Source organism: Ochlerotatus camptorhynchus, unplaced genomic scaffold (assembly GCF_037179485.1).
Source record: "Ochlerotatus camptorhynchus isolate MF236.1 unplaced genomic scaffold, CSIRO-AGI_Acam_v1.1 ptg000136l, whole genome shotgun sequence".
NCBI lineage: Eukaryota > Metazoa > Arthropoda > Insecta > Diptera > Culicidae > Ochlerotatus > Ochlerotatus camptorhynchus.
In genome coordinates, this window is record NW_027040626.1 from 560,119 (window position 1) to 585,198 (window position 25,080).

The 25,080-nt window shown below is 40.9% G+C and overlaps 1 protein-coding gene across 1 annotated transcript in view; it reads right to left on the minus strand.

Annotated features, from left to right (window-relative positions):
- Nucleotides 1-25,080, minus strand: part of hrm (hermes) — a 44,949-nt gene that overhangs the window by 5,915 nt on the left and 13,954 nt on the right. Inside the window, exon 2 of the mRNA XM_065220939.1 lies at nt 15,433-15,922. Coding sequence (XP_065077011.1) covers nt 15,433-15,553 — 121 coding nt within the window. The 5' untranslated portion in view covers nt 15,554-15,922. The remainder of the gene's footprint in view (nt 1-15,432; nt 15,923-25,080) is intronic.

Below are 25,080 nucleotides of genomic sequence, written 5' to 3' on the forward strand. Positions count from 1 at the left end.
ATCAGTCTGCCTCCTTGACAATTATGGAATTTGCGACTTTGCTTTGCTAAATCGAGGCCATTCTAAACTCGAGACCTCTTTTTGCGCACTCCCCTGACCCCAATGACCCACAAGTTTTGACCCCTGGCCACTTAATGATCGATAGACCTTTAACTGCTATCCCCGAGCCTTCTCTTAATGATATACCTATCAATCGACTGTCAAAATGGCAACATATTCAACTGCTTCGACAGCATTTTTGGCAACGCTGGTCGAAAGAATATTTGGTATAGCTTCAAAAACGGTCCAAATGGACGTAGAAGCATATTAATGTGGTCCTTGATACAATTGTACTGCTAAAAGAAGAAAACGTACCTTCACAACAGTGGAAAATGGGTAAAATCGTTAACTCCCACCCTGGTCCCGATGGCCTCACTCGTGTCGTGGGGAATAGCATCTTCAAACGTCCGGTTCATAAGCTAGCACCATTGCCAATGATGGAGGAGGTTCCAGTAAGCGTTCCAGATGAACAACCTGCTGTATCAACAGTATCACCATAGAGGTAACTCTAAGAAAGGTAGATCCCGAAGAAACGTGCTCAACTTTTTGGCTCAGCTCTGGTACTATCTTCGGTCCCAAGCTAATCGATTCACTCCTCGAAACATAGGAAAATCCACCAACCCCTCGTTTTATCTGTCAAACTTTCATAGTGAATCAAAACAAACATAGTGTAGTACTAGAATTTCGACTAGAATGGGGTACGTCAATTGATTTGCTTGGGACCAATAGGCTAGTCAAGTAATGAGCCAAATTAAAATCGTTAGTTTCGTATTGATTGTTGGTATCACTTTCTTCGGAGTGGCAGTATGTTCAGTCCGCATCGCAACGAACTGAATAAGGAAAAGATATGCAGCATTAGCCACGCCCTGATAATGAAGATCACCAGCAACTCGACGACAAGAGAACGAACAACGACAACAATAAAGGTATAAAAGCACGGTTACCTGTCCACACAGTTCAGTCATTATTGTGAGTTAGTGTTCGCGCTCTTTCTTTCGTGGTTTGTCGTGCGTGTGTGTGTGCCCCGAAATGGGGAAGCATCGCTCGCGAAGCCCGGTGAAGGACCAGGACGCCGGTGAAGGTAGCTCCGGTGTGTCCACATCGAACAGGTTTGCTGTTCTTCCCATCGATGAGCATACCCAGCCAGCTGCAAAAGGAAAGCGCAGCAAGAAGAGGAAGAAGAATCGGAGCCAGTCCGATTGCACGATTTCTCGCGGCGATGCTACTGCGGCAAACGGTAGTGATGTCGGAGATTTCGGTGACGTTGCCGACACAAGCACGGCAAAAGTAAAGCTACCTCCGTTGGTAGTAAAAAATGCCCATCTTAACGATCTCATCGCAGATCTGGCTTCGCTGGGCGTTAAAGCCGAATTCAAGTTGGGCAGAGTCGGCACCAAGGTTATGCTCCGCACGAAAGCGGAGTATGACTTGGTCGTTGCCCACCTGAGGACTACCAAGGTGGAATTTTTCACCCACGACATTCCCGGCGAGAAACCATTCAAGGTCGTCATCAGGGGTCTACCGAATTTTGACCCGAAGCTGATTGAAGCGGAAATCAAGAACCGCTACAAGCTGGCCCCAACTGCCGTCTTCCGGATGACAAGGAGGGACGAGAACGTCAAAAGGTATCCAGATTGTCTTTTCCTGGTGCATTTCCAGAAGGGAACGGTGACGCTCAATGCGTTGAAGGCTATCCGCTCCATCAATTCCATCATTGTCCGATGGGAGCCATACCGTGGCGGCCGTCACGACGTCACCCAGTGTCAACGTTGCCTGAATTTCGGGCACGGCACCCGAAACTGCTTCGTCAAGCCGCGCTGTGGAAAATGCGCCCAAAACCATATCTCCTCCGAGTGTGTTGTCGACGAGTCGGAAGCGGCCAAATGCGCCAACTGTAATGGCGCTCATCAAGGGTCCGACAAACAGTGCCCCAAACGCGAAGATTTCAAACGGATCCGAAAGCAGGCGTCCACAAGAAATCAACCAGGACGAAAGAAGGAAAATACGCCGGCATTCAGACTGGAGGATTTCCCGCCTCTTCCTGCTACGCAACACGATCAAGCAAATCCACGGGTGCAATCCGGCCCCCGCCAAGAAACGTCTGGTGCCTCAGCTGGACAAAGCTCTCCATCCCCCCCTGGATTCTGGAGACAACCACCAGCACAAAACGCCAATCCCGATCTCTTCTCTGCGGATGAGCTGATGAAGATTTTCGTCGACATGACCAGCGCTCTTCGCCAGTGCCGCAGCAAGCCCGAACAGATCCAAGTGCTCGGTAAGTTTATTATTCAGTATGGTGTCTAAACCGATAACTGTCGTCACATGGAACGCATGCTCTGTAAGAGCAAAAAGACTCGAGCTTGCTGACTTCCTCCGCAAGCATAGTATCGACGTGGGCCTCCTAACAGAGACCCATCTTAAATCCGGTGACAGCTTTTGGTTGCCTGATCACCACATTATCCGGCTTGATCGTATTGACTCCAGGGGGGGTGGTGTTGCGATCATCATCAAGAAAGGAATCAAGTTCTGCACGCTGCCGCATATTCGCACTTCTATCATCGAGGCCCTTAGTGTCGAGGTGGAATCACCAACCGGAAACGTCCGGTTCGTCGCCGTATACTGCCCTCGTCAGTGTGCTGCCAGTAATGGATTAGGCATCCAATTCAAGCATGATCTGACCACCATCACTCGCACGAGCTCACGATTCGTCATTGGGGGCGATTTAAATGCCCGCCACGAAGCATGGCGGAACTATCAGCGGAATCAGAACGGACGTCTGCTCTTCGACCACTCGCAGCATGGGCTGTATACAGTGAAATTCCCTGATGAACCGACATTCATCTCTCCGGCGGGAAACCCTTCCACGTTGGACTTTTTTCTATCGAACATTGGACTATCCAAACCGATGGCGATCAACGATCTCAGTTCCGACCATCAACCGGTGGTGGCTGAAGTCGGCACCCACGTGGAACCTGCTCAAAGCCTGCGCAAAGACTACCATCATGTCAACTGGGTGCAGTTTGGGCATGTGGTCGACAGAAACATCGATGAAAATCCGCCACTTGACACCGTAGAGGACATCGACCGGGCACTGGAAGGGCTCCACCAGGCCATATCCGTGGCTGACGAGACGTGTGTTCGACAAGTTCCTGTGAGGGGTAAGTTTGTTTCCATTGATTCCCACACCCAATTACTGATTCGCTTGAGAAATGTGCGTAGACGCCAGTTTCAGAGGACTGGAGATCTAGCGAGGAAACGTGAAATGGCCGATCTGAACAGGCAGATTGCTTCCAGAATGGACTCACTCCGAAATGAAAGTTTCGGGCGTGTTGTCCAGAATCTGGATGACCGCTCCCGTCCATTCTGGAAGGTAGCCAAGGTGCTGAAAACTCATCCCAAACCCGTTCCACCTCTCAGAGTCGAAAAAGATGACGATCGGCTTTTAATCACCCCACAGGAGAAAGCAAATGCGATCGGTGAGCATGTCGCTTCATCGCATTTGCTTGGCTCGTCTATCCAAAGTCCGCTCGAAGATCAGGTTGCGCAATGCGTTCAAAACCTAGATGCCTCCCCTTGTGTCGTGCCTCCGGTGGATATGATTACAGTACAACAAATTTGCTCAGCGCTGAAATGCACCAAGAACATGAAGGCCCCCGGGTTTGACGGCATATTCAACTTGATCTTGAAGAGACTCAGCATGAAAGTGCAGTCTCTTCTAACCGCTATCTTCAACAGATGTTTGGAACTGCACTACTTTCCAAACATCTGGAAAGTAGCAAAAATCATACCAATCCGCAAACCCGGTAAGGATCCAACATTGTCTTCAAGCTACAGACCAATCAGCCTCCTTTCAGCGCTGAGCAAATTGTTCGAGAAACTCATTCTCAATCGTTTGCTCAAGTTTGTGGAGGAAAGCAACATTCTCCTTCCGGAACAGTTTGGATTCAGAAAGGGGCACTCCACCAATCATCAGCTAGTACGGGTGATGAATAACATCCGAAGTAACAAAGCTGTATCCAAGTCCACAGCCATGGCCTTGTTAGACGTTGAAAAGGCGTTTGACAATGTTTGGCATGACGGACTTGTGTACAAGCTTTGTAACTTCAACTTCCCATTACATCTGGTTAAAATCACCCGAAACTACCTTCAGCAAAGGTCGTTTAAGGTATCGTTGAATGGTTGTCTTTCAGACACGTTTTCCATCCCAGCAGGAGTCCCGCAAGGCAGTCTGCTGGGCCCCTTGCTTTACAGCATTTACACTTCCGACATTCCTCCCCTCGGTGACGGTTGCGTGTTTTTCCTGTTCGCAGATGATACCGCAATAGCCGTCAAAGGAAGGATGCCTCGCGAAATAACGAACAAACTTCAACGATGCCTTAACGCCTTTGCTGATTATGCCACCATGTGGAAAATCAAAATCAATGCCTCCAAAACACAAGCGATCATGTTCCTCCATCGGCAATCGCCCAAACTGAAACCGGCTCCATCTTGTACTGTAATCATGGATGGCACAAGGGTTGAGTGGTCCGCCGAAGTAACCTATCTCGGGATGTTGTTTGATGAAAAGCTCCTCTTCCGTTCGCATGTAGAGAAAACAGTAGTCAAGTGTTCTGCCTTGGTTAGGTGTCTGTATCCGCTGATTTGCCGCAGATCTCGCCTCTCAAGGGTAAACAAACTGGCCGTCTACAAACAAATCATAGCACCTGCGATCCTCTACGCAGCTCCGGTGTGGGAATCATGTGCACAGACTCACAGGAACAAAATTCAGGTCGCACAAAATAGAGTGCTGAGGATGGTTCTTGATCGTCCTTTCGACACTAGAATAACAAATTTACACGAAGAGGCAGGAATTGCCAAAATAGATTCAAGAATTAACGAAATTAAGACTAAATTTGCAGAAAAATGTAATTTATCAGAACATGCTTTGATAAGCAACTTGTATATAGTAGGTTAGGTGCATATAGTAGTTGTAGGTTAGTTGTAGTTGTAAATAGTAGTTATAAGTAGTCTCCTTTTTCCAATTCAAATCAAACCAATCCCACCAAGGTGGTCATACTTTAAAATAGGCCTGATAGGACTAGTAACTGTAAATAATAATTAATATCTCAAATGAACTAAAGTTGAAAAGACGCATCTGTGTCACTTGAAAAAATTCATAAATGTAAACCACACAAACACAAGAAATAAAGATCATTTTAAGTCGAAAGTCGAAGCCACACAGTTCAGTTGCGTGTCGACGTGGCGAGCAGTATCAGCAAAATACAAAATACAACATAGTAGGAAAGAAGAAGGTGAGCCGAGAACGGCTGAAGAAAAACGATTTGTACCGAGAAGACGAAGACAATATAAGATGGAGTGAAATTTATGGTGTGTGTGTGTGTGTGTGTGTGTGCTCCTTTGTCTCCAACCGAAAGTCCCTCGTTTCACCAAGCTGTAGAGATTGTGTGCAGCCCTTTTCAGGGCTAAGAAAGAGTTAGAACATCCGCTTGATTAGTTGGTGGCCGACTGCAATCAAGGCAGTTCCTGGTTGATTGGTAATCAACAAAGCTTGGTTAGATTCCACTTGGGGAATCAGAATCGCTTCTCTCCGCTGCATGAAAGCAGCTTTGGTTTAACGGTAGTTTTACAGTCCACTGCAATACGACGCAACACATGGACAAACAATTTATACTCATGACATCTACAGGTCTTCACTATGATCGTCCAATACTGGGAATAAACTTTATCCACCGTTAAACATGTTCAAATCAAATGCGACAAGCATCATTCCGTTCTGAAAACTACCCCTATTCTGTATTTCGTTCGAAACGAAATTCTCATACAAAAAAATAATTTTTTGTATAGGAATTTCGTTTTGAACGAAATACATAATAGGGGTGAATGACTCCAATGAGAACAGTAGGTTTGTGTCGAAAAGATTCAGTGTAGTAATGAAACGATTATCATTGACATAGCTAATGGGGGTGCCAAGGGGGCCAGGTCCCCTCCAGAATTATATAGCCCCCCCCCCCCGCACAATGTTTGGTATCTTTTTTCAAGCTCAAGTTCGATGTTACTATTTAACAGCGATTAATAAAATTTGACCACAAACAAAGATTTTTTTAAAGTCCTTTTTAGTTGACTACTTTTCTTATGTTCTGGACTAAAAGAAACAGTTTTGAGAAATTAAATTATATCGATATTTAATCGCTGGCATAATAAGACGTCTTCAGGCTCTACAAATTGGCCATTAGCCCAGGTTATTTTCTTCAACTTCTGAGACTTTCGTAAAACTTCAAGAACTTCGAAGAAGAAATTGTAGAAACTTAGTAGAAATTCTAGGATCTTCGTAGACCTTCAGAAAAAAAATCGTAGAAACAAGGAACTTGGAAAAGTTCTGAAAACTGCGTAGAAGTGAAAATTTTATTTAAGTTTGAGGAGCTTCGTAGAAGCTAAGGGAACACTTTTTTTTCAGGGAAGCTCATTATTGGTCGGGAACCTCTATATAATTTCAGGGCACTGTTTTGAAGCCTCATGGATTTGGAATAGTTGTGGAAATTACGTACAAATGGAAGAAATTTCATTTATGGGACTTCGCGGAAAATCAACGAGAAACGTAGAAGTGCAGGAAACTTTGTAGATGTTTTGCGAATTTTGTAGCATTTTGAGGAGTTGCGTAAAACTTCATATAAGTGTAAGGAATTTTGAAAAAGTTCAGGGAATTTTGTAAAATATCTGAAAAGAGTTCAATAAACTTTAAAGCACTTCAGGGACTCTCACTTCAGTTTAGGGAGCTTCTTTGGAGTTTGGAGTCACAGATCTTACTTCAAAAAAGCTCCATGAACTTCTTGGAGGTTTTGGGAACTTCGTTAAATTTCAAGGAAACTTCCAGATGTTCAAGAATATATGTAGATGATAGGTGCCTTTCCAAAAGTGCAAAGATTCTCAGAGATCTTCGTAGAATTAAGAGAGATGGAATAAATATGGAGTTTTATAGATGTTCAGGAAACGTTGCATAAGTTACAGGATTTATAACTATGATAATTGATCTAATTTCGTTAACTTTTATTTAAATTTGTATTCCAAGAATTGAAGCTTACAATCTGTATCAGAGATATCTATTTTAAGTGTCAAAATCTTGAAAACATATGGGTGTAGGATCTCAAAACTATTCTTATTTTAACATTCAGAATTTTAAGAATTGTGCATCGACATACATGCACATTTTCCTAAGTCCTAAATGTATGAAATTTATGCGGCGAGCACTTTACCATGTTTCAAACTTCTAGAATTTAATGTCGGCCCCTATGTCTGAGATTTAACTGATGATGAAATATTAAAAATTAAAAAAAGCTAGTTACAAATTCATGGATTACCTAACTCTGAGAATTTTCTTAAGTTTCAGATGCTTAAATTTATGAGATCCGGACGCTATGTGATTTCATTACAAAAAGCATGCAAAAACGATCATTGCTTGTTCAAAATCACCCACAATCCAGGTCCCAATCGTTTTTATGAAATAAATATATAATCAAATTTGCTTAACCATTAAAATAATTGTAAGCCTCAATGTCATATTATTGGTCACAGGAAAAAAAATACCTAAAAATAAGTTGCCTTGACGCCATTTGACTGAATTCTTCGATGCAATCGGTGTAAATATTTACATTATTTGACAAATCTCAAATAATCATGACAGCAGTAGGTCTCTTTTCTTCATTCAAATTGTTTTCAATCATCAAACGTCATGATTTCCTGGGTTTTGTCAAATAAGGTAAATATTTCCATTGCTTGCACCAAAGAATAGCATCTTTGCAAGTTTTTATTTAACTGCAGTTTAGCAAAAAAAAAACAACAGGGCTACGCCAATGACGGTTATCATATTTATAAACGTTCTCCTGTCTTCCAATATGGCCCATTTTTTTATTGGTAAATACCTCAGGACAATCTTATAGCGAATTCGTTTATTATTCAGTTCCAACCTGGATCGGGTATCAAGATTGGGTCTGCTTGTTTTCTAGCAAACGTCAGTTTGATCGTTTGTTTTTAAAACCTGGCACGGGTCGAGGTTCGCACTGACAAAAAGTTCGGGTTCGCACGGGTTGGAACTGGTTCCAACCCCGATAATAAACGAATTCGCTATTAGACTGCGCAGTTTTGCTCGAGACAATAAATATTTGTTTACCTGATCCATTTTCGCCCAAGTGCTACTCGTCAACAAATGGCCGGTAGGATGCGAACAATCTTTTCCCTCTTACATATAAATAGGACCTGTCGATGTTTCGCACATAAACAAAGCCATTTGGTGGGGAAATTTATTGGCCTTGCCCTCGACCTTGCATCCAGCAACTGATGACTATACCGGGCATTCCTTTCGCAGTGCAGGGAACACCGAAATAACCGTCATACTAGGAAAGACAAGTGATGTAGAACATACGGGAAAATGTCAGACGCCGGTGACCTATTTGTATTGAATCCGTGCAAGACGGTATGTGCAAGGAAAAGCGATTTTTCTTCACTTTTCTCCATTTGTTTTTGCATCCACGCGTTCTTGATTCATCACGACCTCAAATCGATCAGCTGTTTGGTTCAGCAAAATTGCTCACTTCAATGTGCGGCGGAAGCTCGTGTTTGCAGGTTACATTATTATATCCATGTGAATTTGATTTTCCGTGCAAAGGTCGCTTTCCTCCAGATGGGTCCCTGGCACGTTCAGTTATTCACAATGGACACAATCTTTGGATATACCTACATTTGTTTATGGTTCAGGATTGGGGCTTCGTTTTGATCAAGTTTGAATCTCAGACTTAATATGAATTGTGAATGCTCAATGTTGTGTCAATTCCTTGTATCATGTAATTTTTATGGCCACATAAATAAACAAATGCAGTATAAGCAGCGTAATGTCAGTTCATGCGTTGTATTAATGATAATTTTGTCCTTTTTGGAAAGTAATATAACACCATATTTTCGACACGATTGAAGTACATCCACTTTGATGTGATTGAACGCCGCCGAGATTCTATTACAAGTGTGGGATAAACAATTACTATCCTCGCTTATTTTCAGCAGCATGATACATCTAATCTTAGAGTGGTTCTCAAAATTAAGTCGATTGCATCTCACTTTGAAAAATTCCGTAAGCTAGCTTCCAGTTTGATGTTCCCTTTATCGATTCCGATGAAATTCTCTCCAAACGCAACGTTTAGTCGATCATCGCTACGTTGTTCGATCTGCTAGGATTTATCTGTGCTACAACGACAGCTGCAAAAGTGTTCATGCAGCTTTTATGGACGTTGGAGGATGAAAATGACAAGAAGTTGGATTGGGACCAACCGTTACCTTCGACGGTGGGTGAGTCCTGGAGATAACTCCATATCCAGCTACCCATCCTTAACGAAATTCGAATAGATCGTTGCGTGACCATTCCCAACGCCGTGAAGGTCCATTGTCTTTCGGATGCGTCGAAGAAGGCATATGCTGCATGCCTCTACGTTCGAAGTTAAGATCAGGACGGCAATATCAAGGTTAGACACCTATCGTCGAAATCCAAGGTCACTCCTCTTAAAACTCAATCCAAAGCGAAGTTGGAGCTTAGCGGTGCAATGCTTGTCCCTCAACTCTTCGAAAAGGTACGTGAAGCTACAAATCTTCAAGGCTGCACAACATTTTGGGTGGATTCTTCGTGTGCTTTGCGGTGGATCCAGACTCCTCCGTCTACGTGGTCAGTATTTGTCGCGAACAGGGTTGCGAAAATCCAGGCGATCACGGAAGGCTGTGACTGGAGACATGTAGCAGGTGCTGACAATCCGGCAGACTTGATTTCGAGGGGAATATAACCGAAGGATATCATCAACAATTACTTCTGGTGGCATGAACCGAGTTAGTTAACTGAAGAGCAGAACAACTGGCCAATTTCGGATCCTGCTCCAGCAGAAAAAGGAGAGTAAGAAATAAGACTTACTGTATTTGTCGTTACAGCGTCAGCAAAAGGTTCATCTCCACATCGAGCTCCTACACGACGTTGATTCGTCGCGTCTCTATTTGACTGCGGTTGAGGGGCCTCCCTTAGCTAAGTTGGTAAAGGCGCAGCTACAAAGCAAGACCATGCTGGAGGTAGCTGGGTTCAATTCCCGGTCCGGTCTACGAATTTTTCGGGTTTGAAAATTTCTTGACTTCCCTGGGCATAGAAGTATGATTGGACTTGCCACACAATTATACCAATGTAAAAATGGTTCAGGCATCGAAAGCTCTCAATTAATAACTGTGTAAGTGCATCTAGAACACGCTATAAGTTAATATGCGATATGCAATAAGTTTGAAATGCGACGAAGAAGAAGAAAGAATGATACAATCGCTTCAGACACCGGAGGATCGTCCAACTGGTTTTCTAAGAGCGGGAGAGCTACGGCACATGGTATTTGCGTGAATGGTATTCTAAGAGTCGGTGGCAGTGCTGTTAATTTTCATACCTTTCGATTGAAGATGAACCAATACAACCATTCAATCAATTCTGTGAAAACGAATTCTCACATGACCATAATTTGAAGAGCCCCTTTCTCATTCGAAGCTCATCGTCACTGTCGGTTGAGTCACTCACTATCATTTGCTATACGACAGTGGAGTATGGAAGAAACCCCGATGTCGGATCGATGTTAGGCAAATTTAAGGCCGATGTTGACTTAATGTCGTGTTGTTGTCGGGCAAATTTTGGGTTTATGTCGGGTCAACATTGGGTTGGGGTTTGGTAGAAGTCAGGTTGGTGTCAGGTTGGCTTAGCTTTTTCGCTGAAATGTCGACCAGAGCTCCGTTTATGCGTATTTTTTTTTCTTTTTCCTTGATTTGTTTTCCGTCGATATTGTTTTCCGTGCTGAGCACCAATGCTACCGACGCCAAGAAGGCAGCTCCCACACCTGTACCCTACCTATCGACCCATCAACTCATGAACCGGGGATCAACGGCTTTACTGGCGTGATCAGGGATGTTATACCTCAGAACATCCCGGTGGCGCCGACTGAGATTGAACCCAGGCCTGCTGGGGTGAGAGATAATCACGCTTACCACTACACTCAGTTTATGTGTAGGTTACACTCAATTGAATGATATTAAGCGTTTCTCAAATGAGAATGATTCATGCCTTCGTCAAATGTCTCGGAGATGAACCAGCGTCTGGCTGAAAATCTCCTTAATAAAGACAACCAACCAACCTTCGTCAAATGACTAGGCAACTGATATCACCCATTCGAAGGAGGTCCCATTTGATAGCGGATAGCTGCTTTTCTCATTTTCATCAAACAAGTTCAATTGATTTGGGGAATTTACAACACTGGTCGGTAGACCTTTGCTTCATTCGGACGAGCCTGACGACGCCAAACATCCTATGATACTCCCAGAAAGACACCGTTTAACCAGGATGATCTTTAAACATTACCATCTTCGTTTACTCCACGCCGGTCCGCAACTTCTGCTTGGAAAGATTAGGCAACGGTACTGGCTTCTCGGAGGAAGAAACGTTGCAAGGCAGGTTGTCCACCAATGTCTAACGCGCATCAGGTCGAAGCCAAAACAAGTGCAGCAGTCCATACTTCCATAAGAACTACCGACATCGAGGGTTAGTGGTCCGTTCTCCGAAACCGGCGTGGACTACTTTGGTCCGGTCTATATACGGTCAGCCCCACGAAGAGGTGCTGCGAAGGCCTACTTAGCCATTTTTGTGTGCATGTGCACGAAGGTGGTGCACATGTAATTAATGTCCGATTTGTCCACTGAGAGGTTCCTGCTTGCACTCCGACGCGCTATGGGCAAAAATGGGTCCAAAATTACCCAAAATTCAATATCTCAACAGCACGCTGAATTCCGGCTACGAAAAATGACTTTTCCGAAGGGAAATCGTCCGGGGAATCGATTGCACGTGGTCTCATAGACCGGAGAGCCTTGTAGGTATGTGTTTTGGACCATTTTACCCCATTTTCCCCTACTTTTTGGAGGAAATGTTTTTTCACAGCTCTATTTTTCGTAAAACATAAGCACTTTATGCATGGTTGTAGAATACTATGTCTTTAAAGAACAGTTTCTGAGATATTAGGGGAATACGGGGTACAATTTGGGACCACGTGCAATCGATTCCCCGGACGATTTCCCTTCGGGAAAGTTGTTTTTCATGGCCGGAATTCAGCGTGCTTTTGAGATATTGAATTTTGGGTAATTTTGGACCCATTTTTGCCCATAATGCGACGGTTTATTGTGCGCAAAGGAAAGTGTATGGATTTGTATTCGGACAACGGTACGAATTTCGTTGGAGCCCGAAACCAGCTGGAGGTTCAGGTTCTGTGCCAACGAAGGGATTAGTTGGCATTTAAATCCTCCCGGTTCCCCACACTTTGGAGGATTGTGGGAAGCTGCGGAACGATCAGCTAAACATTACATTCTACGGGTCATCGATTCCAATCCTGTTTTACACGAAGATATGTTCACGTTGCTGGTTCAAATAAAGGCTGTACCGTTTAAAATCCACACACACTCAAATTGCTCTAACTTTTGATCCGTTGGGTGAAATTAATTGAAATTTTGCGTAGACATAGTTTAATGTGTATTGTTTACACTATGTGAGTTGATTAAAAGTTTTCAAAATGGCGACGAAAGAACAGTGCGTGCGCGAAAAAGTTTTGCACGAGTACTTTGAGAATAAGGATCTGTTGCATCGTGCCATCGGAAAAAAAAAGTTGGGAATCGCGAATCCCACGGTGCTGGTATCACAAAACGGTTCGAAGAACATCTGAACGAGAACGACCACAAACGCGTGGTTGGGGCCTTTAAACGGAAACCGAACGCCTCAGTTCGAGATGTGGCTAAAAAGTTGCATGTTTCGTGCAGAATACCAAAACTCGAGCTGGACTCCGTACGTTTAAAGTTCAGAAGTACCCAAACCGTGGTACAGAAGATGTCGAAGTTCGCCAAGAAGTTCTTAATTTGGCAAGCGATTTGTACTTGCGGAAAGCGGAACACCTTTCGTTACCGCAAGCACCATGAATGGACAGGTGTATTTGGAAGAGTGTCTTCAAAAGTGGCTTCTCCCTCTCCTGAAGGCTCACGACGGTCCGACAATCTTCTGGCCGGATTTGGCATCATGCCACTACACGAAGGACGTGCTAGAGTGATATAAGGCGAATGATGTCGATTTCGAGCCGAAAGATCTGAACCCCCCAAATACTCCGGAACTGCGCCCAATAGAAAAATACTGGGCCATTATGAAGGAGCACCTTCTAAAACGACCTAAAGTGGTGAAGAATGTAGAAGAAATCAAGAAAGCATGGGATAATATGCAAAAAACTGTCAATTCTGAGGTCGTGCAGAGTCTTATGCTAGGGTTAAGGCCAAGATTCACGCATTTGGATATAAAGACGAAATAAATTTAAATAATGATGCCAAAGCTAACTTTACCTATTCATTTTAACTCCCTGGAAATTTGTTGATAATCCGATAAAATCTCGAATTTTGAGAATTAATTTTGTGTGTGCGGATTTTAAACGGTACACCCTTTAAAAGGCTGCTTGAATTCTAGGCCGCTGATTCCGATATCAGATGATCCTGACGATCTTGAGCCTCTTAGCCTTTTGAATAAAGTTCAAGACCTTAGAATCAAATAAATTTTTAGATTTATCCCTTTTTAAATATGAGCCTCGATATGAGCAGGCTTTCGAGTTTTTGGCATCGTCGATTAAGTATGCATCAACATTGCAATGCATTGGTTTGCATATCATTAATTGCCTCAATTTTTTCGTACCAAACCATCATGAGTTGATTTTTTAAAGTAGGCTTAACACTGCATTTGGATGTTCCCAATTTCAAATAATGGAAGAATACAAAACAAAACAGCGGCACCGGTGTTGTAGTAGTAAGCGTGATTACCTCTCACCCCAGCAGGCCTGGGTTCAATCCCAGTCGGCGCCGCCGGGATGTTCTGAGGCATAACATCTCTGATCACGCCTTCCGTCGGTTCATGAGTTGATGGGTCGATAGGTAGGGTCTAGGTGTCGGAGCTGCCTCCCTGGCGTCGGTATCACTGGAAAACAAGATCGTAGGAAAAACAAACCAAAGGAAAAAAATACAAAACTGCAAATCATATGCGTAGTTGAAAAGTAATTAAACTTATTAGAAGCAAATATTCGTTCATACTTTGATCTAAGCAGTCACAAGAATATCTTCGATACATCGATAAATTTGACTCATTGTCCAATATGTCACGCAGCTGTAGGATGATCAATAAATTGGAAACAAGCAGGCACATCAAAAAGATTCTCTGAATTGGGTCACATTCAATCAAGTTGATTGACAATAATTCTAAATTTGGCAAGCTTCTCGCAAACTACTGTTCGACATTGCTCATGATTGATTTCAAATATCAGCAGCATCTCTACTCTGGCCATGAACTTAGCTCAGAAGTGTTCTAAATTTAAACCCTCTGGAAAACAATTTCGTTCTAATTTGAGGAACGATGAAAAATTCCACTCGCTCTTTCATTGACTGCAGCGTGAGGCGCGCAGAAAAGCCGAGGTGAATCAATTTCTTTGACCGTGAGCTAATTGGTCATAAAACTATCTTGGCAAAAGATCAACACGGAAAGTTCTCCCTGGGCAAATACAACGATCGCAAATACTATGCCTATTAATGCAGTAAATTGAAAACATTCGCATCTAAAAACTATACATCACGCGCTTGCTCTTTGTGGGTGAAACAACACCACCCTCATTCAAATTGCTTACAACCATGAGGAAACCTCCTTCCCGCTTGCGTACACGCTTAGATACTTTCAAGTGCAAAACAAAATAATTCCGAGAAAACGCCATCCTGTCTCGCTGCACGATGCGGCACTTGCCCATTGCGTAGGTTGACAAGACGGATGATGTAGACTGATGAAATTGTTAGTATACAATTTGATTAGCTTCAATTGATCCAATTTCCTACTAGGTACTGGTACATATGATTCAGCAGTTCTAAATTAGTCCTCATGGTAACGCTAACTCTACTTGTTGTGTCATGTCAATGGGTATAAATATTTGCGTAAATAGTGATAACAAATTGTAGAGATATAACGATACGTGTGTATAGTTGCGACGTATGCTAAAATGATTGCACATGTCCATTGTTTACTTGATGGTTTGAATTCATATTCCAAATGTGCTTATCAGAGTAAACTTTATATTGTCGAATGTTGTGTAATTTGAAGATTTATTTTCAGATTTTCATTTGAATGTAGACACTGTTCTTCAAACTAACGTCAATGAGCGGCAAATCACCACGATATTAGAGTCACAATATATTGTTATCGCTTCCAAGGTCAGCTTTAAGTATCACTTTATAGTAACAGCGTTATCACTGGAGCCCACCCACGTTTTCCCAACGCAATCAACTCACCTATCTTCTTCTGGCTATCATTCCGGGCCAGATCGCCATTTTCTGACTGTTTGACTGGACTGTATCCGCCGTTCTTAGTGATCAGCTTGCCCTCGTTACACTCGATGCTCTCCTCACCCATTGTGATGGGCAGTGTGGCTATTGCGTGGGCACCGACCGCAGTCACAATCCCGTTGTCAATCAACCGTTGAAATTGATCGGAATTCGTTACTCATAGAATCAATTTCGCACTGTCGATGTCAATACTCCCGGCGAAGGCCAAAACCAACCGTCGTTATCCGTCGTCCGTCTCGCCAGATTCACGCAGTAAATCATATGTGATGTGCGTGGTTTACTTATGTTGTCGTAAGTTCACAAGGTAGCTTGAAGAAGTATCTTATCTATTGTCGCCGATGGAGATACATTGTACCATCTTTCGAGCTATCGGCGTCCGAACTGACACATGTGAGTTGTAAATTAATCCTGATCTCTAGTGCTGAGTTACGAGCTTCTGAAAATAAGGAAATGAAAACGTGGAAATAGGTTACACACTCGTAGCTTTCGTGCAATCGCAGACCTTGGCAAGGGTTAACAATATTCGAATCTTCTTTTATAGGTCATAAAAGTTTTAGCTGCTATTATACCGGTTTTTAATTGGATTTTCCTCTTTGAGTGATTGAACAATGAATGTTGTTACTGTTGCCGTTCTGATGAATTCAATCTTCATATGTAAAAGGCATTATCATTGAATTAAGAGATATATGCGGTTTCTTCATTAAAAAAAGGATTTTAAATTTGACCCCAAAATATGAGTCAATAATAAGTGCAAAAAATGATGAAATAGTGAAGGTTCAGATGTCGCGGAAATGTACTATGGTCGAAAACGCAAGATTTCAAGACAATAAGGGATATGTCGAAAACCATGCACTTTAGAGGTTTGACATTTTCGAGAGAGTTTGTCTTTAAGAAAAGATCTTCCTTTTTGGCGTAGGTTGTGACTAAAATGGTCTTCTTGTTCCAAAATTAAAATGTTTAACCTTTTATTTTTAAGATTAGAGAAATATTTGCTTCTAAAAGTTATAGATTAATTTAAAGCAACTCTGCTGAAAAAATAAAAATTATATCTCATCAAAATATCCTTCTGTGTACATTTTTCGAAATTTAATTGTGGTGGCTCTGATTCAACAGTTTTTCTTTTGCTCTAACTTTTTTTTATTCCGATTTGATGTTAAGGACAAGGATTTTAAGATCATCATGACGCATCTTTTCAAGGTTGTTTAAAGTTGGTTTTTGTCCATTTTTATATGACACTTTTCTCCAAAAGGAGCAAACATGAGCTACAATTTTATAAGATTAAAAGTCCTTACAAAGTCCATGGAATACTGTTTGTCTCCTTTTGTACAATTGATGAGAAAAGTATGATTGAAATGAAAACCATTATTGATAATTTTTACATAAAATTGCTTTCGTAAAACAACAACGTTAATCGAAATTAAAAAAAGTTAGAGCAGAAGAACTGTGTCACCCGAAAAGCAACGTCACAAGCACCTGTAAAATCCTCAACTCTCTCATCGGGACATCGGAAAACAACTAGGAATCGTGCAGTCAACGGTGAGCCGTGTGATTAAATATTACTACGAAACTCTGAGCATCGAACGGAAGGAGAAATGCGGTCAGAATGGATGTTCTATTAGTGATGAGGATCACAAGCGTGTCGTGAAAGCGTTTAAGCGGAATCCGAATGCTTAGGTCACGGATGTTGCCAAAAAGTTGAATCTGTCCAAGTTTTTCGTTCAGAGAACCAAGGACCGCGAGGGACTGCATACGTACAAAGTGCAGATGGCTCCAAATCGTGACGAACGGCAAAATACGGTGGGAAAGTCATGAGCCCGGAAACTGTACACCCAGATGCTGACGTAGCCTCATTGTCTCATCGTGGATGATGAGACTTACGTCAAGGTGGACTTCCGGTAGCTTCCGGGGCTACTGTTCTTCACCGCCCAGCACAAATTTTATGTTCTAGAGCAAGTAAGGAAGCAGAAACTTTCAAAGTTTGCCAAGAAACACATGTTTTGGCAAGCGATCTGGTCATGTGGCAAACGGAGTGCGCCGTTCGTGCCTACCGGGACTGTAAACGGGGAGATCTACCTCAAGGAGTGTTTACAGAAGCGTCTGCTTCCTCTGTTGAAGCAACACAAGTTCCTTACGATCTTCTGGCTGGATCTACCCAGATAACAATTTGGTGCTTAACAAGTGTTGTTCAATCGATTTTAATTCAGCCTTAGTTTTAATAATTGTTGTACATAGACCACGTTTACCATTGTTCAGCTTTTAAACATCTAAATCTGGTGATTTCAATCAGCCAAAAGATGAACAGTTATACAAATTATAAGCTTTTAAAGGCATTAAATGACAGTCTTTTCCAACCCTTGTTCAGCCTTCTAATTTTATTTAGAAAAAAAATAAAATAATGGAAGACCGCATCATACCTTATATATTTGTATGGGACTGCAACAAGGTCCACGTCAAATTTAAGTTGAATAACAGCAACCGGAAGAGTATTATTCAGCAATGTAAAATTGTAAACAACCAGCGGTGAAAGTAAAACATTCTTCTCATTTTCAAGTGTCGTTAACACAATGTGGACATAAGTGCGCTATTTATTTCAAGTCAAAATTGAGTTATATTTTTGGAAATTCTGTCTGAAAATGCAGTGCAATATAGCAGACAAAACACAGAAACACAAATGTTAATGCTTCCGACGTCGTCGCAGCCAACTTTTACCTGGGGCTATTCCTAAAAAGCTCCTCTACCTTGCCTCTACTGCTGCCGCTACTTGGGATTAGAAAGGTAGTCAGTGAATTTAGAAGAACTAATATGCCAGAAATGCAACGAGTGACACTGACTACATTTAACCAATCAGGTTATTAAAATATGTGTAACGCATTGCTGATTTGTGGAGTAGTGATTAGCTTAAATAAGGCTTGTTCAATCTTTAGATCAGCTAACTTATTGAGGTTGTATTATGGGGATACAATTCGCTTCAATCGCTACTAATCAACTATATAATCAGCCTTGTGTTAATCAGCTTTGTACACCTTAAATCAACCAATAATCAGCTTCTGTTCTAGCTGTTCAGCTTGAATTGTTGCTTGGGTAGCTTCGTTCCACTCTTCAAATGTTTTCCTGTACAACAAAAAAATAATTTAGATATCACATCAAGGTGGATGCACTTCAATCGTGTCGATAATATGGTGTAATATTACTTGCAAAAAAGGAAATCATCATTAATACAGTGCATGAACTGACATTACAGTGTTTCACTGCATATGTTTATTTTTGTGGCCATAAAAATTGCATGAGATTTTCGACATGATTGAAGTGCATCCTCTTAGATGTAATTAAAATTTATTTTTGCTGTGTTGAGTGGTACGAAGCCAACGGGGTCACTTTCGTACACATGGACATGAACCGCTCCCAACGCACCGGAACTAAGGCCCATCGAAAAATACTGGGCTATTATGAAGCAGGCACTACGGAAGCATCCCAAGTAGGTCAAATCTGAGGAAGACATGAAGAAAAGGTGGGTTTCCGTACAGAAGAAGCTGCAACCAGATGTTGTACAGAACCTAATGAGCGGAGTTAAGTGTAAGGTGCGAGCGTACGGTTATGGTATTGAAGTTGAATGAAATAAATATGTCAAAAGTTTACTAATAGGTTATTTTTTATTGTCTGAAAGTTTGAAAAGGATCGGTCAACTAGGTAATTTTCTGCAGCGTTTTTTTCCGTGATGCAATTTGATATGGGGCACCCTTTATTCCTCTAAACCATACAAATTAAAACAATATTGTTTTCTTATTTTGATAAAAAGAGGACCACCGTCGTTGAAAAAAAAATAGGGCCGTTTTCACCACCTACGCCAAAAGGAAGATCATTTTTTGTGAACAAACTCTCACAACCATGTCAAACTTTGTCAAAGGAATCAAAATTCTATGGACATATTCATATCATTCTATGGACATTTTTCGAAATTTAGTTGAGGTTGATTTGAAAAAAAAACAGTTTTTTTGACCTCACTTAGAAATGTAGGTGGCGAAAGCTCGCAAAAACTTCCCAAGCAACACACTTCCGCCTCGAAAAGTTGCGGCAACTTGATTGTGACCGAAATAAGTCGCATAGGAGTTACTACAACCGTTTTGCGACAAGTGTGCTGCTAGGGTTCACTGCAAGACGCCAAGTATTTATATAAATTTATAATTGATAGACCATAGCGGATGGAACTGATAAAGGAAACACAGATAGATTGATGGAATTGCGGACACGACAGAAAGCAAAATCAAAACTAAAGTCACCTTCCAGTAAAAAGAAAAATTGATAAATGATGACACCCCATTAGCCATAAATACGTTAGCCATACGGACGAGTGCCATAATGGACGTTAGCCATACTGTTATTTTCGTATGTGGACGTTAGTCATAATGTACGATAGCCATAATGGACATCTGCCATATTATTATAATTAAGTTAACTAACATTTTTCCAATATATGTTTGCTCTCGGATAACGTGAATATTTCAATTGAATGTTTCATTTAAAAAAAATCAAAGAACAGCTTATGTTGTAAAGAAGCGGTCAACTCCAAAAGAGCTGTTACTTTTGAGAATTTTCAATTGGAGTTATTCAAACTATTTTATCTATCAAAGAACTGCTCATAATGTAAAGAAGGAGTCAACTCCAATAGAAAAATATTTGTGAGTATTTCAATAGATACAAAAAATATCAAAGAACAATACCTGGAACATGATCGGATGCGGCAACTTGATATGATCTCATATGATCTTGTTTGTGAATTCTAACGTCATTCGATAGGTTTTGGCATTTGGTAACTTTCACGAGACACCCGGAAAATATTGGAGTGCGGCCCTAGCTGCAGACAGTTTTGAAAGATCTTTAACCTTCCCCTGCCTCCATCTAGACAATCGTTAATAGAAATTTGTAAACATTTGAATGGATCGTAGACACTCGCCAACCTCTCCCATAAGTGTCTACGTTGTTTATGAACAGCCTCGTAATCAGAGTGAACACTGCAGATTACAGTGCTATTGTTGTGGGTGGTCAAGGGTAGTCAACGACTATATAGCAGTAAATAAAATAAATGTCTGGAAAACGCCAAAAATTCAAGATTACAAAAAGCGAAGTCACTTTTAGGAACTTGTCCTAAAAATACCTAGCGGATATTTGTTTGTTTGTTCTAAATTGTCGTTTCGAACCCTAGTGCATTGTGAAACCACTACAGGATCATCACTGTAAATATAAATAAATGTGATGTGAATCGTTGTGTTGAAATTTTAGCAACAGTCTACTTTGTTTATTCTGTAGTACCGGATGTTTTCTACCGTAGCAATCTTCGTAGTAGTTGCCTATCTTATCTCTATCTGAACAAAATGTAACAAGTTATGATGAGAAGTTACGATCACACTGAACTGAATTACTGTGGTATAAAATGAGGGCTTACCAACCGCCGACGCAGACATTTTAAATGTTTTAGATTAGATTTAGATTTCTTTATTAAAGAGACTTTCAGCCGTGGGCTGGTTCGTTGTGGTTTAGCTACACTGTTTCACGATTGACCCAAGAGTATTAAAGTGACTTTTAAAAACAAAAAATTGGTACCGTCTTCAACCAGAGGTTTCGCAGACTGAACACCTAACACTAGACAACGAACAACACGGAACACCAAGTAGACCAGTAGGGAAAAGTTCTACCAGCTGGAGCAAGAATCGAATCCTTACTTTGAACAATACGCTTGAAAGACGGGTAACGCCACATACCCACATTAAACTTCTGTGTACTTCGCTAACTTTTTTTGTTTTTATTATAGAGACTTTTAGCCGTAGGCTGGGTCCTCTCTTGCTTTGCTATCTTTATAGTCATAGCCAGTATAAGCCTTTGTTTCGGTGCACTGTGTTCATTGCCTGCTGCTTGGTCTGTGCCTTTCGTCATCACCGGTGGATGCAAACATTTTGAAATGGACGTAAAATTTAAGAACACTACTGGATTCGATCTTTCTAATGAAAGTGTAAAGCCCAGCATGAGAAAAATTTCCAACTTGTGGATGTGAGTCCCGTTTAGATGTAGGTAGCGTACTGGATTTAGCGCCGTGTCATCGATGCATCGGTGTCAGCCTCTACCACACTTAAATATGAAAAACGGCAATAACAAATACCCCCGGTGCGTTTGTAATGATCTGATCCACAACTGGAATGTCATTGACATATATTGACTACTGTTTTGTTGTTCTTATGTTGTGTTTTACCTTTTTGCTGCGCCGGTTTTGTGATTTTATTGAATATCTTGGTAGTTAGAAAGTAATTGTTCATTATTTAGTATTTAGAAGGAAACTAATTGTATTACCTCATTAGTAATCGTATTTACCACCTAAAAGCAAGCAAGATGTCTCTCGGTGGTAAAAAAAGGCAATGATTGTGCTGTGAAATGTGTCGACATTCATCTTTTGCAACCGGATAAATAACAACGTGGGACAAACATCCTGACCAAAACAGCCCCTTGTACTGAGGTGCTGTTTGTACGTCAGTTGTGTGTCCAAGATAATACTCAGGTCCTTCACGTGACTTACTCGTTCAATTGAAATACCCAGAAGAATGTAATTGAACTTAAGGGCTCTTTTTTGCGAGATAAGATGATTATAGAGCACTTGTTAGGGTTTACTGTCATGCGGTTCAAGTCCCACCAGTCATTGAATGTATCAATCTTATTTTGTAGCGTCAGGGGAAAATTTTAAGATCATCAGCGAAAGAAAAAATATACAGTCATACGTTGGTTGGTTTGGTTTCTTTATTTAAGAGAATTTCAGCCGTAGGCTAGTTCACCTCTGCCAAATCATATTTGTACTTGAACGTGGAACGTTGATGTGGAAAGGCTAGCTCAAACGTTTTGATACACATATAGAGCGAAAATAGGCTCCATATGACGATATTGAAGAATATCTACATTTCCACTAAATCAATATGACAGTTTAGAGATTATCCATGCGTACATAATCGTCCAAGTGTTACTTTATTCCCAGCTGTACATGCGAACGAAACAGTAATGTTGCACAGTGCCGGCTATTGTCCGAATGTCACTTTTCAATGAATAGAATAATCTGTCGCCACATGACACTGTCCGGACGAGTATGTGGGAAACCCGACGACAATTCGTTTACGTAAACTTCGTACAAGCACACGATAATTTAGCTGTCACTGTCATATCATCGATACTATCGCAATCAAATTCTTTCCATTCAAGGCCCATCAATCTACTACAAGAATAGTTAACACTGTTGATGAGCTGATAAATGACCCACCCATGCAGTGTTTCTATCTCTAAGCAAGAAGCTGTAAATTGATACTGATACTGATAGAATTGTTCAGCTTTGGGACTATTCCTTTTTAATCAACTTCAATGACATCAATTGAAAAATGACGATAACAACCTTCTATGGGATGTCATTAGCAGCGTTGCCTTTTAAATGGGTGACATTGATAGCTTAGCGTTGTCGGAAAACAGCACTACGTCCTTAATAATTGAAAACAGTAGTTACATACATACTTCCTTGCTTTTTAATTGGTAGTGCATAACGAAAGGTTAGCTACGTCGAACACATGTGACTGTGAAGTGGTGCATGATTCTCTGTTGTATAATTTTCTTATGTTCATCAACAATGTAAATAAATTCCATTAGTTTTCCATCTACCGGAAGTGCAAATAACAAAAAGTTGCGCTGTTCATTCGCTATTACTTCCTGTAACCTAAATGCACATCCGTGTCAAAGAACTCCAAAAGCGAAGCGATTTCCAATCAATATCGAAAATCCCCTGAATAGGCAAAGCTTATCAGTATACAGTTACTGTTTATAACAATCCAATCGAAATTGCTGAACGTTTTCATGCCGGTTGCAACTATAACGGACGCTAAAGAATCACGCCATATTTTAATTATCGACCAATCGTCGAAACGTGATTCCTCGCAGAGTGGTGTTGTTTGGTTTTGAAAGGGGAACATTTTGTTTATCTTTATCACTCAACTGGAGAAGGTCAAATTGAGAAGATTTTGCATCGCGGAACGTCAAATACCGTCTGAATCACTCGTATGAAAAGAATAAAACTGATAAAAACCTAATAAACTGGAATGATGTCATCTTTTATCGTCATTCAGGGTTTTTATAATTAAATCCTGTTTGACGACAGCTGAAAACAGAGAAAGTGACGATGATGAGTCATTCATTATGTCGTGAGCAGCGATTAACTGCCATGTCCTAATAGGCTGAATTGCATAATTTCTCAAAATGTGTCTACAGTTGAGTAGTAATAATAACAAGTACATTTACACGTATAACTGTTGCTAGCTGTCGTCAGTATAGCAGCATAGGAGTTCAGAGAATTGACATATATATCGCGGAATTGCAGTAAATGAAATGGTCCGTCGCCACTAATGAGCGCACATAATTATTTTTCTCGTTAACTAAATTATGTTTTTCACTCGTTGCAGTATATTTGTTTGCGGTCATATTGTCGTTACCGCTGAAAACTGGAAAAACTCACTAGCGAAAATCGATTTTTCTCTCGTTCTATTCGTTATACATAGTGTCGGAAGTAGTGCGCATTATAGCACACCATTGTACAATTACAGCGAACTACATACTTAACGTATGTATGTATAATGTAAATAACGAGAGTAAAATCGATTTTCGATAGTGGTTTTTTTTCAGTTTTCAGTTGTTATGACAATATAGCAATACCAATTAGTTTAAATGTGATGAAATCATTAATCACACATAACTAGGTTTAAGCCCTCTTAGCTCAGTCGGTAATGGCTATAAAGCAAGATCATGCTGGAGGCGGCTGGGTTCACGATTCTCGGTCCGTTCTAGGATTTTTTTGGGTTGGAAAATTTCTCGACTTCAACTCTCCACAACTCGATGTCCACTAACTCGATATCGAGTTATAGAACGATAGTAAAAATGAATTTCATGGCTACTGTGATAGAGATTTTGTTTGCGGGATTGTTATTTTATAACACGAAATTTCATTTTTTATCAATGGTCCTGCCTGGTTGCCAGTAAAATACAACTATACAAATCAATCATCTCTCCATCATTTAGACTTTTGCCCTTCTACTTTATTTCTGGCCAATGCAACACAAATATCGAGATTACAGCGCTTGCAGAATACCATAATGCGTTTGATTTTGAGATGTAATAGATTCACCTCCTCAACTTTGATGCTATATGCCTTACAATGGTTGTCGGTGAAGCAAATGATTGTATATTTTACTATGGTGTTCATTTTTAAAGTAGTTAACGGTTTGCTGTCTCGATATTTGTGTGATTTAATTGAAAGAGGAAGTGACTTTTATAGATATAATACTAGAGTCGCGGCTGAAATAAGAACACCACATTTCTTGACTTGTGCTTCACAAAATTAATTATATTATAAAAGAATAAATGTTTTCAATTCGATGCCTAGACATATCAAACGTTCAGCAACACTTACAGAATTTAAAAGACACTGCATTTCACACGTTAAAACTGTCTTTTGAACAGTTATCCAGTGATTTTTTTATGAATTGACCAATTATGTATCTTGACGAAGTTATCTCTAACGGATTA